Consider the following 20,867-nt stretch of genomic DNA (forward strand, 5'->3'; position numbering starts at 1 on the left):
TTTTTTTTAATTGAAATACAATTAACTTACAAGGTTAGTTGCAGATGTACCTCTAACTAACTGACATTTTACTGGCCTTAGGAATTACTTAGGCATATCCACCTGAAAGATTAGGAATTTTGCATCGGTAAGAGAAGGGAACTAAGCCTTTCCAGACCTGGCAGTGTATGCCTTTGCTCCAGACATAACTTCACATGGACTTCTGGTGGCCTAAAAGTGGAACAGGTAGCAGGGCAGGTAGGATATGAGATACCTGTCTAATATTAACATTTTTAAAAGATTTCCACCCTCAGCCATATGAAAAAAAATGTAATTAAAACCCATGCCTTTAGTCTGCCTCATACATAGTTTTTTTTTTTTGTAACTATCATGGGTCCAGGGAAGACCGCTACATACCAGTTTCATAACAGTAAGACAAGGGAGCCTGTTGGAGATGCAGCCTCAGTTTCCTGCCCCCTTCTCTGTGCAGGACCATAGGTGTTCTTTATCACCACCCTGGTAGCCTGTAACTAGGAAGCTGCTGAAGCAGCTAGCATTGTTTAGGTCTGCTCTGCCAGGAAAGCTTCCTCAGGCCTTGAAAAGCTGAAAACAAGCAACTTATAATCACTGCAGCCTGGAGCTAGTTCTCCCAACACTCAGAACACCCATCTTTGTGCTTGCTTGGGCTTAAGAAAGCTTTCCTCATCTGCCCACAGGAAACAGACATGTTTTAAGGCTTGGCTTTGGTGCAGCACCCGGAGGATGGAAGTCAAAACCTCACGGAATTCCCAAGAAGCCCTTTACTTGCAAGCTTTTCCTCCAGAAGCTTTATCACCCTGAAGCACCTTAAGAATGGGGCAGCTTTCCAGAAACCACCTGTTTAGACTTTGAGAAATAAAATGCACCATTTGTATACAAGCCCTAGAATGGGCCTGTTCTAGTAGGACTAACATCACAGAACATGACAGATCATATTTTAAAAAATGACCTAAGCACAAGAAATCAGGACAGAAATTCCGGCTTCTTGAAAACCCTTCCACTAAATGGAAACTGTGTGTTGCATTTAGTGTCAAGAGGGGCAGACTCTTGGGACCAAGCATGTCAGTGACATAAATCATTCACGTGCAGTGCAGAAGTTCCTATACACTCTTCGCGATCTACTCCACCTGCTGGGTTGAAATGTTGGCCAGAGGATTCCTGAGGCCCTGCTTCTTTAGGGAAAGTTTGCCCTATCACTCTAGTAGACTTATTTAAGACTTCCCATTCTGTGAATGAAGATGGTTTTTAGGAATCAACTAATGAGCTTCTCCAGATGTGTTCAGCTATGTAGCCCCAGGTTTGCTGAATTCTCCAGACAAGTGATAATTCAAAGGAGCTGTCTCCACCTGCTTTGGTAAATAGGGAATGGCACCAGTGAACAGTGCTGTGTGGGAGATGCCCAACTCCTCCTCAGTTCAGTGCATACTTACGGTATGTGTCAATGTACAGAAAACCTTAACAGCCTTTTTGGTATTTGGTGCCTTTAAAGAGGCTTAAAGACCTTGGTTTATTTGGGCTAGAGTAGAATCCAGGAGTGCTATCTTTAGACTTCAACAACTAGCGTCCCTTTCCTGGGTCCTGTGCTTTAGAGGGCAATACTCTGGCTCTCCTTCAGGAACATCTCTCTCTCCATGGGGTGAGGATGCTTATCCAGAGCCTGCAGGTACCCAATCCACTTCTTGACCACACTTCAGCTACCTTGGTCCCCAAAACTCACTGGGTACCCATATACCTGAGCTTGCTGCTAGCAGGACTGGTATAGACCTCTCCCCAACCCTTACCCCAGGACTGGCGGGGGGGGGCAGGGGGGGGGGGCAGGAATGACAGACAACCTGGGATAGTAGCTGGGGAACAGGCTGGAATCCCTATTTATATTGCAGTGCCACCTATACCATAAATATAGGGTAGGCCTAGAATCCAGAATGTTTTTCTTGATTCAAAAATATCTTTTAAATAAATCTTTATTTTCTAAGTCCTTAAAACCCAAAAGCCTGAGCAGTTCTAGAACCTTAAAGCTCACGTGGGTGATGTGAAAGTACCTCTTTATCGCAGTTGAGGGTGGGGGAGAAGGAAGGGCCTCCCTGCATCCTGCTTGCACTCTCTGTGACTCAGCTAATTTTCTACCATGGTGCTCCCTGGAGGAATGAAGGCACCCAGGCAGCACTAATCAGCACCACCAAGATTTGCAGTCAGGCCCTGATTAGGGCCCAGAGCCCACTGTGGGGCATCAACCTCTTGTTCCTTCGTTACTATCCTAAAATTACAAACACCTTTAGAGGTCCAGAAACCAGAATAGGGCTTCTCTGATTAGGAGATAATTTCAGACTGATTTAATGAGAAATCACAAAAGCATTTGTTCAACTAGGGGCTTTGGAAATGCTGGTAAGAAGAACAAAGTTCTCCAGGGAATCCTTCCAACACCACAGTGGTAGCTTCTAAATAAACTGAAATTGCCTCCATGTTCTGTCAGAAAGTCACAATAATAAATTAAGTCATTACCAAAAGATTTCTTTTGAGGTATTATGGAGTATGTGATTACATCAGGAAATGGCTTGATATTGTCAGATAGGAGTAAACTAGCTCCCCTCTTCCTGAAGGTTACATTTAGAGTCCTAGGATTTGAGTACTTTGGAACTAGAAGAAAACTACATAATCATCAGGTTAAAACCTCATTTTTTAGATGAAAAGGCTGAAGCCCAGAGGGGTTCTGTGACATGTCCCAAAACACAGGGCTACTTTGGGACACAGCTGGTACCAGTCTCTGGGTTTCCAGGGCCCTTGACTCCATGGCTATAAAATTAGAAGATTAAATTTGACAAATTATATATATATATATATATATATATATATATATATATATATATATATATATATGTTTGTTTTTTTTGTTTTTTTGTTTTTTTTTACAAAATTTGTTATCATCTGGAGATTGTGGTAATTTAAGACTTAAGGCATTTATATAGTGCCTGTCACCATGCTATCTTGGTGTTGTCAAAGTTTTTCCTGATGTAGGAAAGAAGTTTTGGGGAAACCCTAGTTTTCGGTTGGAGGAGTCGGACATGATGAGGGTACCTGCCGGTCTTCGTAAGAGCGTGCTCTCCAGGAGTGGCGTTCACATTGAGTAATTTCTAAACATCTTTTTTTTTTTCTTTTTAAGGTATGTAAATTGAAAGCAGGGCTGCAAGGGGTGAGAACTGGCCCGTGGGCTCAGGGAGTATGTCTTTGGGAAGGGGAGGCCCTGAGGGGCAAGGGAGCCAAAACCTTGTCAGCACGAGAGCTGCAGTCAGTGCTGTCAGGAGTGAAGAGTCTCAGAATGATGAGTCAGCCATTTACCTGGGAAAGGGATGTGAAGGTTCCAGATTAAACAGGTCTGCCCTCCGGACTTCTCCGACTCTCACTGGCCTCTCACTGGCCTTCGCCGTCTCCTTATTTTCTCTAAGTGCGTTCTCTGCGTCCTTCGATGCCATATCCATCCGCCACTATACCTGCCCAAGTCTGCCTGCCTGCCTTCCGCCCACTCCTTTTGTTCCACGCTTCCGGCTTCCAGCTGTTTGACTCAGAAATAGGGACAGCGGGTTATGAGGGGCAACAGTGTTAGGGGAAAAAACAAGAGAAATGGACAGGCTCATTTGACCCAATGCTGACTTTCATATTTGTGTGATTTTACATAAATCTATATAAATTTAAAAAAAAAAACTACACCGGGATGTCTTGTTGCTCTCAGAATATGAATGGGTCTTTAAGGAAAAACGTATTGAAAACAAACAAAACAAAAAAGATAAATTCCTTTTCAGCGGCCTAATTCACAGGAGGCAATACTAAGCCTAAAAGTGAGCAGCAGACTATATTACCAGTAGAGTATATCCCGGACTGTGCACTGTCGTGAGTCTTCTATAGAATAATATTTGAATTTTTGTAGAAAATGTGAACACAAGGCCCTTCACAGTTTACCTAATTTCATGGGAGACTGAATTAAAATATAAACAGGAAAGCAAGTTTTTTCTCCACCCCACTTAGTTTTTCAACAACTTTGTTAGCTAGGATCTTAAAAAGAAAGAAAGAAAGAGAAACCAAGGAAGACGACAAGGGATTTAAGACCAAAATCTAGAATTATACATTTTAGTTTCTAGGCTGAGTTCTGCCTTAGAATTGCTTTTCAAGTCCCATTTGAATGTATGCTGCTCAGTTTTCTCTTATTAAAGGATAAATAGACCACTACAGTGGTGTTAAATTACCATACTGAAAAAGTGATTTATGATTCAGAGACCAAAATTCCAATGTGGGAACCAGAAACATTTTAATTAGAAAATTGGTTTCAGGTGGCACTAATATTACTGGGGTCCTAAGATGTTCCACTTCAATCCACATTACACATAGAATTCAGCAAGGCTTTTGGGTCTCAGGATTGGGAAAAAGTGGGGCTTTCTGAATCTGCTCTTTAGGAGGCTGGCCGTAGTTCACATCAGCTCCAACCACAGGGTGTCCACAAGGGGAAACCAAGTGCCTTATGGATCTTTAAGTCAGTCAAGTTCAGTATAACCCGCAACTAGGACCCTCTTGAAAAAGTCCCTTCTCACCTCACCACAGTAATAGACCAACAGCCTGGGCCTTTCTCGCTTCATCCTCTTTGAGATGTCAGGGTTGAAGCATATTTGCCTATGTTTATTGCCACAGGGCTTTGCATTATAGGGCTTTTTTTTGGTCCCTGCTCACCTGACATGTAGCTCAAATGCCATTATTCTTGGCTTCACCAGTGTGTACAAGTTGCTTATAAACCAAATCAAGATGTAAACAACAGCTGGATTCTTATTTTAAAGGAGTCACATGATTCCAGGTGGAAATCTGCTTTCAGGGTTTTGCCTCACACTGGATTTGGTCTGTGTTTTCCCTATATGGTGCCAGAAAGCTACATGGTTATTAAGGGTTTGAACCAGATACTCAGACAGGCAGTCACATGCCCACGGTACGGGGTGATCTCACTGAACAACTCATGTTTCTAGGATGTTGGGAAATTCAGACTTGTTGAAAGACCTTGTCTTTACAATGTGAGGATGTCAGTGGTTGATATGATTCAGCAGCAATTCTAATCTGAATTTCAAAACAAGTGGCTTCTTGCTCAAGGGGACATCTGAATTTTAGATCATCTACTTACCAAAGTCTTCAGCTTGATCCCTAAACTAACTCAAATAGACAGATTAAAATTAGATCTCCTCTCTCCAAGAAAATCATCTTGGGTGAGTTCACATATTCAATGCACCAAGGCTTTCATTGCCCTTAATGAAAACAAAAGGGGGATTCTGCAGGCCATTTTTCATGCAGCCCCCTGTGCTCCCCAACTCCACTTTGTACTGAGCTGACATTCCCACTTTGGCTTCTAAGTTCTGGCTTCTGGGTCTGATGGAGTCAAGGGCCTAGTATTCCAGTCCCAATTTGGTCATGGACAAAGCAATCATCATCTATATAATTGCAAGACATTATTAATAGGTATATCAGAGTAAAGCTTTTTTTTTTTTTTTTTTCCCTTTTCTGGGTCATTTAAGGACAGTTCCCATGGGTTCCTGAAAAACAGTTTATTCTGCTAGAGGACTATTTGCACAGAGCTTAATGAGATATTAATGCAGAGCCTAATAGGAACTTAAAAGTCATTCACAGGGTTGTATCATTTTCTGTAGATGTACTTCACTAAACAAATACAATATAGATTTGAACATGTGAAATTATTGAGAAAAAAACCAGGTGGTAACAATTCACTTTACCAAGGTTCACTATTTAATTATGAACTTCCCTAGTGCATTTAAATCACTCATTTGTTGACTGAACAATGAACAATCTGAAACAATGTTTCAATCAGCTGTTTGTTTTTTTTTAAGAGACCAGGATCATGTTCTTTAAAGACATGGATTAATAAACTATTAAAGTATAAAATTCAGAACCATTCAACTATTGTCATCTTATTGTAGTTCCCATTCTCCTTTCACAAAAGTTCACTGAAGGGGCTACTGGGAGAAGAATTTGGCTCCTTCCAATTAGCTAGACATTGTAGTCTAACAACATTTTCGTCTTCCCCCATGTGCTATACTGACTTTCCACTAAGAACATCAGTGGAAGTGGCTCCATATTTCTCAAATGAGTATTTTTAGAACTGTTCATTTATGCAAGATAGTCTCATGAATTTCAGAATTTTTATCTACTTAGAAATTAAGTCAGCATTGACTTGCTTCCTTCATTCATATCTACTCTTGGTTATTTTTTTCTTCAGCGCGACAGAAAAGATAGCTTAAGACATAAGGTTTTGTAAAAGCATTTGGTTTTGGATGAAGTATTTAGGGCTGAGGGAGGGTATATACTCAGTAGCCTCAGGCCTCTCCTGAGAAGTGTAGAAGCAGAACCATCCAGCCAAAGCTGTGGACGTAATTCCAGCTCCTGGCAATTACCAGCCATGTGACCTTGGACAATGGCTCTGAGCCTGTTTGCTACATGCAAAATGAGGATAATGTGTAACATTTATACCATAGAGTTGTAGAGAAGACTGAAAAAATTATGTAAAACAACACAATGCCTGGAACATGAGTATTCCATAAATGGTGGCTATTACTGTTGAGGTTATTATTGTCTGGGAAGACAATACTGTTCTTGTCCTGTCACCTTCTTGCCGATGTCACTTACTTTATTCTCTAGTTCATAGTAGATTCACTTTCCCTCTGGCTAAAAGGTATAGCTATTCCATTTCTGTGCACATAGGCCAATTAGCTTAACCAGGATGAAACTGGGTGTGCATGTGTACATTAAGGTAATCATTTCTAAAATAGACACCAATTTTAAATCTAATTTCATAAATTCTGTAAAATAAACAATACTTCATGCTTAGACTGATTTACATGGGAAAAATTATAGGCTAAGTCGTTATTATTTACTGTTACATGTTAATGTTAATAACATTTTTGTATCTCTAGAACTAATTTCCTTAATGTGAACTTAGATAATGTTTAATTTGGATAAAGTACACATTATTTTGGATGAGATGGTGTTGAATGGCTGCATTGTGGAAACGAATCGGGCAAGAATTCTTGCCCCTCTACTCATTCTTGATAAAATGTCAGAAAGCTGAATAATGGAAGTCTCTGCCAGACAACATCAACTTGTGGAAGTGAGAATACCGTGGAATACCTCTTTACATCTGTAGCCCAAAAAGTCTGCAAGACTGTACACTGCGAAATGGGGTACCCTTCCAAAGACATTTTATATAGGTGTTTTCCACAGTTCCTAAGTGGAAAACAAACTGTATTTTAAAATATGGTGTACAAAGAAAATTTTTCTCTAAGAGACAAATTTTATTTTCTAACCATAAGTATTTTTTCCCCACTTGTTCAACTTTTGTTGGGTTCTGAGGGTATCTTTTTTGTTCTTTGCTTTCCTTTGTATATTTAATTCAGGATAGCAGCATGAGAAGAACATGAGACAACTATCAGCCAATGAAGTTCTAAACACAGAGCACTTCGAATGTTTTCTGAATGCTTTTTCCTTAAAATGTCTTAAGTCCAAACTTCACTGAATTGTGTACCTAATAAAAATCGAGAATTAAATTTGATTTGCCAGTTTCTAAAAGCCTAATATCCACTTTATTGGCACTTGGTAATTACAATGTCATCATGTAATTGATTCACTTATAATGTTACTACCAAAAACTGAGTGGTTATACATTAAAGGAGAGCCCTTACAACCATACTTTAGGCCATGCTGTAAATGGTTTGTCTTATTAGTAAACTTATTTGTAAATGAAGTTTACTTTAGTTCAAAGTCTAAAAACAGAATGCAAGAGAGTATCTCTGTTCAGGTTGGCATAATATGAAGCCTTCTCCCCCACTCCCTATCTTATTCCTTTGACTCCTTGACATGTCTGGAAGCAAAGAGAATTTAGTCACCATAGAAAACCAATGACCTGATCCTTCTCAACTTTTCTAGATGTTTTTGCTGCTCAGTAGAGCACACAGAACTGTCTTAGGTAGAAAACATGTTTATGTGCATATAGGGTAGAAAGGCAGATATAATGGAGGAAACAAATATAATCATGGTACTTTAAGATATTGTGCCATCCTATGGAATTCCAGGAGTTCTTTCATCTACAATACTATTCTCCAAAAGAAGACATAAATGAACATTCCAGCCACTGATGATTCATTCAGTACTGTTTTTGTGTATGTGTGTATGGGTTTAAGTCTTTGTTTCTAAAAATCTACTTAAAGTTTGCATCTATAAAGATCCAAGCAACCAGTCAATAACGGATTCTAAAAGCAAACCCGAGTTGGTTTAGACCCATTCACAAAAGCAGAAGAAAGGCTTCTGACCTGCCAGAACAATGTGTATTGATCTGATACCTTTGCATTAAGTAGCCAAGGTCTGGGGAAAGCCCAGCCTAGATGAAAGTGCTTTGGAGGTCTTTCTAAGACATATTAGTTGGGAAACACTGTCCTAGTTGGTAGGCACTTAATCAGTAGCACATTCAGGTAACTGCTGAAACTGGTACACCAGAAGTAACTAGGGAGTGAACAAAATTAATTTTCAGGTCACACCAAAATAGCACTTGAATAACATCTTGGCACAGATTTCAGTACCTTTAGAGAATAACAATTAAAAAAAAAAATACTAGGTAGATACCACAGAAAAGAGAGCTGAAGAATCCGGTATACGTGGAGACCCTAGTAGATATCTCATAACACTTGACTCATGCAAAGTCAACTGTAATGTGGCTATCTGTCCTTCTAGGCTGTGTCATCTTGCTTCAGGTTTATTGCTGAACCGTGATGAACAGCTTTAAGTGATTTTCACACTCATGAAATTTATGTCTCAGATTGGTCAGCTGTACCTTGACTCCTAACATTTCATTTACTGAATATACAAGACTCATCAATTTTACGGGCTACAGCAATGTGCTATGCCAGGATTCAGCAAACCTTTTCTGCAAAGGGCTAGAGAGTAAATATTTTAGGCTTTGTGGGTCATGTGGTTTCTACAAAACCTCAGTTCTGCCATTGTAGTGTAAAAACAATCATAGATAATACATAAATGAACAAGCATGGCCGTGTTGCAGTAAGTTTATTTATGGACATTTGAAATTTGAATCTCATAAATTTGAAATTTCATTTGAATTTTGACTTTTAAAATTTGAATTTCAAAAATTTTTCACATCATAAAATATTGTTCTTTTTTTGCTTTTTTTCAACCACCTAAAAATTTTAAAGCCATGCTTAGCTCATGGGCAATACAAAAGTAAGCAGCAGGCTATTGTTTGCTGACCCCTGTGCTAGATTATAGATTAGTCTTGGTAAAAGCTGGGTATTGACAGACATTTTACAGACTTAAATAAATGGCAATACTAAGCACATAAACTGGATTTTAACTCTATCACTAGAATAAAGTTTTAGTCATGTATCCATGACTTTATTGAGACCATCACCACGACTATTTTTTGGATTAAAGCATAGGTCATACATTTAAATATTGCTATTGTGTTTTATTTTAACTTTTATTCTCAGAACTGTGAAACTCACAATAAGATGAATTATTTAAATGCTGCCACTGATTACATAGTCACAACATTCTCATGCAGAGAATAAAAACAGTATTCAAATGATTGACTATAGTGGGACATATCTCTTCTAATGTAGAAAGGGAATGTATGTACCTTTTAAACAGGTAAATAATGGGCAATTCCAAAAAAAATGCTTTTCACTCCTAAAAAAGCCATCTGTCTAAATCAGTCCTACTGACGTTTCTTTCACCTAAGGGCAGAGATGTGATAAATCACAGAATTTGGAAAATGGAAACAGAAGCCATTCTTCAAAACCAGGAAATGGCCATATCCTGGTGGTTTCTTTTCACACCAACAACATTCAGAAATCATTCTTGAATCTTCAACTACACATCCCTGCAGATACAATGGTAAGTAGCAGATCTGGTGTTTAAAAAGTTAACACAAATAACTTGGCCATTCACAGCTGAAGAATATTTTAAGACAGAACACAACAGTTGGATCACAAGCATGTGAACATAGATTTCTCCTAGATTTCCAGTTTCAGTAAGTGTATTTACTATAGAAAAATACATTTCTTCATGTAGTAATTTCAAAAAACTATATCTCAGTGATTCAAAATAAAAACTATCTGGGTAAGTTCTTAGGTCTGACCGTTGCAGTGAAATAGTCACATGACACAGTTTTGTACGCTGCAAACATTTTAATGATTATTGTTGAGCATACATTTTGGAAATTTTTTACTTCAAACTGCAACAAGTTAAATAAATGTTTATAATATACAAAGAAAATACAACCAAAAGTAAAACTTGCTTTAAGTGTGCCTTGCATCTAGACCAGTGTTTTTTTCCCCCTTAATATATCTTTACCTTTGAGCTGCACAAACACACTTAAGAATTTGATCTTTATAGTATGGCATTTAGGAAATAAAAATATACTCCCACCTCAAAGAAATAAAAAGGTTGTGCATGATTATATGCCAAACAAAAGAGAGAACACTAGAATACTCTGATAGTGCAGGCATCATTAAAAAGGAAAAGAAAAAGCTTGAGATGCTCATTAACTATGTTTTAAGGAAGCAGGATTTTTGACCAAGTAGCTTAAAAGCCAGCAAAACGGGGATAAGTGACGGCAACTGTAGTGTATGAAGTATGAAACAACAAACTTTACACAAATACACTGTTAGAAATTTACCAGTGAACACTGAAGATCTGAGAAGCTGCTCTTTGGAACAGTCAAGTAGGACCACCTTTTTCCAGTCACTAAGCCCTTGTAGCAACACACAGTGTTCTGTGCTATATACTTGCTGGCTGGGTAGTTAAAGGATTTGTTTTGTCATTAGCAGCTAACCAACTTATTCCACATGTTCTTAAAGCCTTAATGGTTGAAATAAAGGCAAGTGTCATTAGCGTAGAGGATCATATACTTCTCTGCACACAAACACAAGAGGCTTCACTAGTATTTTATAAGTCTCTGATATCTCCCATTTCAAAGCTCAATTGAGATGAAAGCCTTTCTCCATGGTAGCAGCTAGCAGGCGCTCTCTCATGATCTCCTCCGAAGAATATTCCGGTAACTTTAGATAATGCACACATGTATTTACTGATGGATAGCTTGCATCAGTAGCATCGACCTACAAAAAGAAAAGTGAAAACACAGAAGACCAGGACTTTAAATTTTTATTTCTTTCAATCCTGAAGTAAGTAAATTCCATTTGGATTCCTCGTTAGCTATAAAGTTTGTACCTTGCGAACAACTGTGAGCCTGGGATGCAGGTTAGCCAGTCCACCTGGGGGAAGAGTTGAGCAACCAGTGGTAAACTGCAGGAATGCTTTCCTTTCATCTGAAGACATGCCACACAAAACCCTCACGAATCTCAGGAAACCAGGGCTACAAGAAGAAAAATATAATTATACTCATGTGAGAGCTGACTTAAATGAAAAACACTACCACTACCTTGTAACAGCAATAACCCAAAAAACAATTATCAGTAGTATCTAGAGTACTAGAGACTCTTGACTCAGCATGAAATGAGCAGATATAAGCTACTTTAAAAATATGCTACAAAGACTGTCTTGTACTTATAAACAGTCAGAACCAAAACACTGATGGAGTACAGGGATCAAATCTGCAACAAAGCCAGCAAATCAGAAAAGCTCAAGATGCACATGCATAATTCATCTAAATATGGCTAAAGGGGATCTGAAACAATCCATTTTTGTTAACGGTGAAATAAACTGCTTCTATATGCCACAACAGGCATGAATTTCACAATTATAATGTTAAAGAAGGGGGCACCTAGGAGGCTCAGCCAGTTAAGCGTTGGGACTCTTGGTTTTGGCTCAGGTCATGGACTCATAGTTTGTGAGTTTGAGCCCCATGTCAGGCTCTGTACGGTCAGTGTGGACAGAGCCTGCTTGGGATTCTCTCTTCCCCTCCCTCTCTCAAATAAATTTTTAAAAAATTTTAAAAACTTAAAAAAAAAGTTGACTTAGGAAAAAAAATGCTATATAAACATTAGAGTTAAGTTTAAAGTAATTCATAATACAGCTGACCTTTGAACAACACAGGTTTGAACTGCTCAAGTCCACTTGTACATGTAAGTTTTTTCAATAAATACAATATAGTACCGCAAATATATTTTCCCTTCTTCATGACTTTCTTTTTCATTATTATTATTATTTGAGTGTAGCTGACACAATGTTATATTCGTTTCAGATGTACAACATAGTGATTTGGTAAATTTATACATTATGCTATTCCATCACAAGTGTAGGTTCTCATAATTTTCTTAACATTTTTTTTTTTTCTCCAGCTTACTTCACACAAAATATGTTCATGTTATTGGTAAAGCTTCTGGTAAGAGCAGGCTATTAGTAGTTAAGTTCTGGGGAGTCAAAAATTATATACGAATTTTCAACTGTGCTCCTAAACCCTGCATTGTAAAGGGGTCAACTGTATGCTCTCATTTTAGTTAATTCAGAAACTTTTTTATTTATTTATTTATTTATTATTATTTTTTATGTGCATTTACTTTTGAGAGAGAGAGAGACAGAGGTGTGAGTAGGGGAGGGGCAGAGAGAGAGGAAGACATAGAATCCGAAGCAGGCTCCAGGCTCCTAGCTGTCAGCACAGAGCCCAACTCAGGGCTCGAACTCACAGACTGCAAGATCATGACCTGAACTGAAGTTGGATGCTTAACCGACTGAGCCATCCAGGTGCCCCATGTGTATTCATTTTGAGAGAGAGACAGAGACGGTGTGAGAGGGGGAGGTGGCAGAGAGAGAGGGAGACAAAGAATAACAAGCAGGCTCTGTGCTAATGGCACAGAGCCTGACATGGGGCTCGAACTCACAAAACTGTGAGATCCATACCCTGAGACGAAACCAAGAGTCAGATGCTTAACTGACTGAGCCACCCAGGTGCCCCTGGAAACTTTTAAAAAGAAAAGGTAATATACAGCCTGTAGTCTTAAAAAAAAAAAAAAAAAAAAAAAAATCTAATAATCAGTGGTATGAAAGAAAAAACAACAACTCAAGAACTGTTTCAGACTAAAGACCTATCCCTCCAAAAGTTCCTATCACAACCAAATGCTATTTCCTGATAAGAGACAGTGGTGATGAGGGGAGTGCTTTAAGGACATTACTGGAGTAATCAACAAACCTGGACTATGGACTACAGGTTAGCTAACAGTATGAATTTGCTAGCTAATGTGGATACATGGGAGAATATCCGTATTTTCAGAAAATGTACACGCAAGTATTACAGAGTAAAAGGGCACGACATAAGCAACATATTCTCAAATGGTTCAGGAAAAAACAGTATACATACACATATAACACGTGTAGGTATATATATAAATATGTGTGCTTATGCATAAATAATATAAAGCAAATTTTAAGTACAGTTGAATCTGGGCAAAGGCTATTTGGAAATTCTTTTAACTTTTTTTTACAAGGCTCAAATTTAAAAACAATAAAGGTTAGTATAAAAACAATGAAGCCTAAAGGTTTACAATTCACCCAATTCTTAAAAGAGCGAACAATTAAAATGGAATCTTAACACGAACAAAGACTCAATTTTCTTTTTGTATAAACTCAGCCTTATCAATGGATATGAAGACTTAACTGCTTTCTCACTTATTTTATGAATGTAATTCACTGAGTCATAGTTCTTTAGAGAATCTGTCATTTGATTTTGAGACATAAACTATTTTACTGACCTTAGAAAATAAGCAACACTTACCTGTCACGTGTATAACCCAACTTAGGTTCGGTATAATTAATAATATCCTCTGCTGCCCAGGATGGTGACTGGTTTCCACAAAGAATCATCTGGACTTCTTCATGGCTGAAGGAACTTAATTTCTCCATTGGAAAAACTTTATTAAACCCATCTACATTATACATAGCAAAAAATCAAAAACAATAAAACATGTAATTCAATTTCTAAGTTATAATTCCAAAATGAAAAATTTCAAATCAAAATACCTAATAACAGAATGGAATATGAATAAAATATTAATAAATTTTTTAAAAAACAAATATAAATTAAAATAGCTTGAAATCAAAGCTATGCTAAGGTTTTAAGTACAGAAATTTCCCTTAATACTGCAAATGTGAACCGAGATACTCGCTTAGTCACTATGGTCAGTAGCCAAATTTTAGTAATTTCTTAACCAACTCTTTGCATCATACGAGCTAGGTGAATCTATATTCTTTTTCAGAACTAGTAAGTGACAAACAGTCTAATATATTGTGCTTCAATTTTCTCCTGAAGAACTTAGGTTCTAACATGGTTTAAGTCATCCTGATCGTGCAATGTGGAAAGTACGCAAACTTATGTTCACGTACAAATGAAGAAATGGAGGCCAAAAGTGGGTCCCCCATTACTTAGGAGGAACAAGCTGAGGGTATGCCACAGCTTGAGAAACATTCCAACCTGTTCTGGGTAATCTGCAGGACCTAACTATCTGGAAGTCAAAAAACCACAGGGCAAATCTAGAGACTACCAGCAATTCTTGACAAGGTAAGTGCCTGAATTTCAACTGTCTCTAAGTAAAAGGAGAGGTATTAAGCTCAAGAGCCCTAAAAATTACCTCTAAAGGCTTCCATCTGTTTCTGAATACCCGTATGCATACAAAAGTCAAACATCAAATCCACATATTCTTCTGCATTATCCATTGTTATCATCTGCAAAGGAAAATTTGCCAACATTATTGTTAATATCCAGGGATGTTTTCAGTAGCTCCTACTACAACTGGCCTCATCTAGAGGATGTTTCTGAACTTAACAACTGTATCAAAAGCAAAATTTTTACCTCATCTTCCCCACTTGGCTTGAGATCCACAGCTGTAAAACCATATATTCTTGAGGAAGGGCAAAACTGGAAATTTAAACTGGGAAGATGAAAAGTATTAGATTAACATTCAACTACCATTGGTGTTTAATTTTTAAAACACTGCTGCCCAAACCATGATCCCCCCCACTCCTCTGGCTTAGATGTTAAGCATGAGGCCTTTTGAATGCAAAAACCCCATCCACAAAAACTAGTAGGCCAATCATCACCAAACCTGGCTTTGCAAAGACTGCATGAAACCACCACCTTTCCAGATTTCATTTCCCTTTATGGCACAAAATTAATAAAGGGTTTTTGCAACAAATTAGGACAGCAACATCTTTACTTTTTTTTTCCGAGAAGAAACTATTGCTTCACTAATGTTATTCATGCTCTGTCCCTACCCTCAAATAAAACCTTGAATATATAATAATTTATCAAACAAAACTTCTCAACATTATCAAGAAAGGAAGAAAGAGAGAAAAAGAAAAAGAAAAAGAAAAAGAGAAAAAGGAAAGACAGACAGACTTGCAGTCAACCCAAAATCACAGAAAAACATACCAAGGGTATAATACTACATGTATAGAAATCAAAAGAATTTTATCAAAAGATCTGTAGCATCGGAGTCAGTTAGTACAGCCATTGGGCATAAGGCCTACACATAAAGCAAACTACTTTGAGCTTTGCCAAGTACACTATATATATTAATTAGCTATGATTTCTCCAAGTATCTTTGACTTTGGACTTTCATACAATATATATACATTAATCACATCTGATAAATCAGATAACCTTCCAGAGATTTGACGATTAATAAACTATATTCTGATATTCTGAATATTGTCTCTATAATATGAACTCTTTAAAATTCAAATCAATAATATTTCCTACAGCATATTATTGTTCTTAACCGACTATTTACTCATACATTGCAATTAGTGGGGACAAAGAAATAAAAGCTTTAAAATCAATTCATCCATTAGGTTGAAGAATGTATATATAAACTTACCCTAAATCCTCTATGCTAAGTGGAGGACCAGACCCTGATGGATTCTTTAGCACTAGTTCCTGTAATTTCGTGTTCTTCTCATCTTCAGAAAGACCTTTGTTGCTTAAAATCTGACGCCTCTTGACAGCAAGGTCTTTAATTTCTTTTAAAAATCGGGCTCGGTGTGGGTTTACTAGTTCAAAGTCTTCCCAAGTTAAAATTCCATTAAACCAAGCTGGGGGTTTTGGTTTGGGGGGATCTAGAATAAACTCTGATTTTGAATCCTCTTCAAAGCTTCCTACAGAGAGTGAATCATGACCTTCTTCTGTAGAAGCTTCAGACTGACTTTCAGTACAGTGTAAGTCTCTATCACCTCGTGACTCATAAATTAATTTACTCATATTGCTTTTAATGTCACCCATACACATAAGTTTAAAGAAAGGCTTAGAAATAGGTAAGTCCACAAGTCTATTGTCTTGAATGCATTTGGCCAAGAAAATCCCAAGGAAATGAAAGAGTTTTGTGATCCTTTCAAGCTCATCACTATCTTGTGGAAATGGTGCCGTGAACAGCCCACATGATCTCTGCACATAGTATCCGGGAGGTTTCAATCCACCTCCAAGATCAACCTAATTTTTTAGAGGGAGAAATAAAAATAAAATTAAACAAAAGATGCATAAGTATTAAACATCTTCATCAATTTAGCTATCTTAAAGTATTTATATATACCTTTTATTAGGTTTTGGTGACTAAATTTTCTTCTTTAAAACCATTTTAATAATATCAAGATTAATCAATAATGGGGGCCCCTGGGTGGCTCAGTCAGTTAAGCATCCAACTCTTGATCTCAGCTCAGGTCAAGAGTTAAGTATCCAACTCTCGATCTCACAGTTCAAGAGTCTGAGCCCCACGTTGGGCTCTGTGCTGTTAGCATGGAGCCTGCTTGGGATTCTTTCTCTCCCTCTCTTTCCACCCTTTTCCTGGTTGTGCTCTCTTTACATTAAAAAAAAAAAAAAAAAAAAAAAAAAGGCAAAGGAATTGAAGGCAAAAATGAACTAGTGGGACCTCATCAAGATAAGAAGCTTCTGCACTGCAAAGGAAACAATCAACAAAACTAAAAGGCAACCAATGGAATGGGAAAAGATATTTGCAAATGACATATCAGACAAAGGGCTAGTGTCCAAAATCTATAAAGAACTCACCAAACTCCACACCCAAAAAGCAAATAATCCAGTGAAGAAATGGGCAGAAAACATAAATAGACACTTCTCTAAAGAAGACATCCAGATGGCCAACAGGCACAAAGAAAGATGCTCAACATCACTCCTCATCAGGGAAATACAAATTAAAACCACACTGAGATATCACCTCATGCCAGTCAAAGTGGCTAAAATGAACAAATCAGGAGACTATAGATACTGGTGAGGATGTGGAGAAACGGGAACTCTCTTGCACTGTTGGTGGGAATGCAAACTGGTGCAGCCACTCTGGAAAACAGTGCGGAGGTTCCTCAAAAAATTAAAAATAGGTCTACCCTATGACCCAGCAATAGCACTGCTAGGAATTTACACAAGGGATATAAGAATGCTGATGCACAGGGGCACTTATAAACCCCAATGTTTATAGCAGGACTTTCAACAATAGCCAAATTATGGAAAGAGCCTAAATGTCCTTCAACTAATGAATGGATAAAAAAATTGTGGTTTATATACACAATGGAATACTACATGGCAATGAGAAAGAATGGAATATGGCCTTTTGTAGCAACGTGGATGGAACTGGAGAGTGTTATGCTAAGTGAAATAAGTCACACAGAGAAAGACAGATATCATATGTTTTCACTCTTATGTGGATGCTGAGAAACTTAACAGAAGACCATGGGGGAGGGGAAGGAAAAAAAAGTCAGAGAGGGAGACAGCCAAACCATAAGAGACTCTTAAAAACTGAGAATAAACTCAGGGTTGATGGGGGGTGGGAGGGAGGGGAGGGTGGGTGATGGGCAATGAGGAGGGCACCTATTGGGATGAGCACTGGGTGTTGTATGGAAACCAATTTTACAATAAATTTCATATTAAAAAAAAAGATCAATAATAAAAAAGTTAGAAAACCTGGCTTAAATTCTGAAAGCATAACTTATTTTTAATACTTTCTAAAAGCAGAATCACAATCAGACATGGGAAATGGGAAATAAATCTTACATGACGAGATTCATCATCTGGAAAGTTATCATCACAAAGCCACGCTCCCAAATCAGTTCTCTGGAATTCTGCTGCCACCAAAGCATAAAATTCTAATGTAGGGCCCAAGCCAGTTCCTTCTTCTCCTAAAAATTCAACCTAAAATATGAACAAATTGTGGGAGAAAAGTGAGCTTAAAGAAAATGTTTTAAAATTATCCCATTCTTACCAAATAATACATTTTTTTAATAGCAGAATATTGTAACAACACAGAAGTTTTATTCTAGTTTTTCTAAAAAGTATATTTATTGTACACTATTACACATTTAAACACCATGGTGAACATTGTTCACAAAGTGATCTCTCACACCAACTTTACAAAATAGATTTTCATCCCTTTTGTTACACCAAAGGAAACCAAAGTTTAGATAAAAAGGTTAAATTATTTGCTTGAGGAAATGATAGCACACAGATTTGTCTGTGTGCCTATATGACACCAAAACCTAAACTCTTCCTCTATTCCTGACTTGAGGAAATTACTTCCAAGGTTTTTGTGTCCATACTCTACATATTCCCCAATTATGTGAGAGGCAGCTTACAAAAACATACAGTGCATGGTAAAAAAATAAAATAATTAAGGATTTTCTACTTAGAGGAATATATGGGTAGGAAGAATAAGATGAAAGCAAATAGAGTTTAAAGTGAAAGCCATAAGTCTCATATACTTTCTAAAGATACAGCATATCTGTCATGATCAGTCTCTGATCCAAAAGATAAACTAAGCAGCTGGTTCATATTTGTGACAGAACAGAGATTTCTTTCATTGTCCCTCATAGAAGAAAGAATAAGCATACAGGATATGCTCGACAATGCCTACGATAACATCTCTACAGAAAATACATCATGTTTTATACTGTCATTTATTATAACAGCTCTGAATACAGACCCATGGTATAATGCCAAGCACAGTTTAATATAAAACAGTATGCTCCAAAAAAATGTGTGTATCTAATAGCATAGCTTAATGTACAGGTAAAACTGAGAACATCAAAAAAAATTTTTTTATCTTTATTTATTTTGTGAGAGAGAGAGACAGACAGAGCATGAGCAGGGGAGGGACAGAGAGAGAGGGAGACAGAGAATCTGAAGCAGGTTCCAGGCTCTGAGCTGTCGACACAGAGCCTGATGTGGCACTTGAACTCACAGACCGCCAGATGATGACCTGAGCCAAAGTCCAACGCTTAACTGACTGAACCACCCAGGCGCCCCAAAATTGAGACTATCAAAAAAATCCTTAGTGAGTGCTATTATTCAGTTCAGGCTTCATTAAGCAATGAGAAGTATCCTTCAAAAAGACCAAGCATTCTCCTACCCCAAGAGGGAAGATACTCTTTGCTACTCATCAAATCAAAAGATCCTAACCTTTAAGGAGGTGAGCTGACATCCTATTTCAAAAGATGTTCTATGAGAGGGAAAGGCCTTACACAGAGGGCAGAGAAATCCTTTCCCGTTTCTATCTAATGCAGTTTGCATGCTATGGAACAAACAGGTTGGCTGGTTCTCTGTCATTCCTGCATACTAAAAGAAATTCTATGTGCAGTACCTCAAGAACTGATTTCCGATCTGCATGTATTTGCATGACATTCTCAGCCCATTCCATCAGAGATTCACCACGTGGAACTTTTACTCTTTCATGCTTGAGACGACCCACTCGAAACTCCCCAGGATCATCTCGCCTTACACTACTGGTGGTCCTTGTTCTTTCCACGGTGGCTTCACGTCGGTTTTGTAACCACACTATTGCTCTGAAATAGAAAAATATTCATGTAGCTGTAACATTCAGTAATAGTTTGAATGTACTACTAAACCAGCAACATAATTCCAAGGTAAGAATTTTAAGTTGTATTTTATTAGGTGAGAAAATACAGTAAACTTTTTTATTGTATCAATTATTATTTCCTCTCTGAGTTAAAACATATAAAGCTCTTTTATTATTTTCCTTAAACAAATTGAGGAAGTACTTGGGCCTGCATTTTTCCTCTTTACCTGAGTAATTAACAGATCAAAATAAAGCTCTCTGGTCCAAACCACACAGAACACATAAAAATACACACAAACTGGGGATTAAAGGAATAGCATAGGGAATATAGTCAATAGTACTGTAATAGCATTGTATGGTGGACAGATGGTTGCTACCCTGGTGAGCACAACATAATGTACAGAGTTGCTGAATCATGGTTGCACACCTTCAAGTAATGTAATATGGTGTGTCAACTTCAATTAAAAAAATAGACAAACTTATAATACACAAAAATACAAGCAAATGATTTAACTATCAGAGAAACTATAAAATGGTTAGGCTGACTTAATTATTTATTACTGTGCTACAAACTGAAAAATGCTACTGATTTTAAAGTATTTTCTTTTGGGGATACCCAGCTAGCTCAGTTGGTAGAGTGTGCAACTCTTGATCTTGGGGTTAAGTTCGAGCCCCATATTGGGTGTGGAGGTTACTTAAAGTAAAATCTTTAAAAAATAAAAAAATACTCTCTTTTGGACAATACAGAGCTAACCCACCCTAGAGGGTGGGAGAATCTTGAACTAGAAGGAAGAAAATGAAAGATTTGCTCTCATGTGTGCTACAATTTGTTGTTAATCTCAAGCCAATCAGCTATAAACTCTGAGAATCAGTTTCCTCATCTATAAAACAGAAACCATAACCAATGCCACTTATGACAACAGGGCTATGATCTCATATGTACAAATGATTTGTAAATAGTATAACTATCATTATACTGCTCCATTTTAAATTATAACT

General features: G+C 37.6%; 2 protein-coding genes across 14 annotated transcripts in view; one reads left to right on the plus strand and one right to left on the minus strand.

Moving 5' to 3' along the window:
- Positions 1 to 7,606, plus strand: part of AP4S1 (adaptor related protein complex 4 subunit sigma 1) — a 50,280-nt gene extending 42,674 nt beyond the window's left edge. The window contains exon 6 of one of the 3 annotated variants that reach the window (XM_060619453.2): positions 6,998 to 7,606. In XM_060619453.2, coding sequence (XP_060475436.1) covers positions 6,998 to 7,126 — 129 coding nt within the window. In that variant the 3' untranslated portion in view covers positions 7,127 to 7,606. Of the gene's footprint in view, positions 1 to 3,175; positions 3,610 to 6,997 lie in introns of those variants that run through there. The other 2 variants (XM_060619454.3, XM_060619456.2) reach the window with 2 other exon arrangements.
- A 1,916-nt stretch (positions 7,607 to 9,522) lies between these two features.
- Positions 9,523 to 20,867, minus strand: part of HECTD1 (HECT domain E3 ubiquitin protein ligase 1) — a 90,843-nt gene continuing 79,498 nt past the window's right edge. For all 11 annotated transcript variants that reach the window (XM_078448347.2, XM_060619434.3, XM_078448346.2 and 8 more), the window contains 8 exons: positions 19,653 to 19,854; positions 18,071 to 18,208; positions 15,894 to 16,501; positions 14,867 to 14,945; positions 14,646 to 14,739; positions 13,793 to 13,943; positions 11,293 to 11,437; positions 9,523 to 11,180 (listed from right to left, as the gene is read on the minus strand). In XM_078448347.2, coding sequence (XP_078304473.1) covers positions 11,043 to 11,180; positions 11,293 to 11,437; positions 13,793 to 13,943; positions 14,646 to 14,739; positions 14,867 to 14,945; positions 15,894 to 16,501; positions 18,071 to 18,208; positions 19,653 to 19,854 — 1,555 coding nt within the window. In that variant the 3' untranslated portion in view covers positions 9,523 to 11,042. The remainder of the gene's footprint in view (positions 11,181 to 11,292; positions 11,438 to 13,792; positions 13,944 to 14,645; positions 14,740 to 14,866; positions 14,946 to 15,893; positions 16,502 to 18,070; positions 18,209 to 19,652; positions 19,855 to 20,867) is intronic.

Source organism: Panthera onca, chromosome B3 (assembly GCF_046562875.1).
Source record: "Panthera onca isolate mPanOnc1 chromosome B3, mPanOnc1 haplotype 2, whole genome shotgun sequence".
In the NCBI taxonomy this organism is placed as follows: Eukaryota; Metazoa; Chordata; class Mammalia; order Carnivora; family Felidae; genus Panthera; species Panthera onca.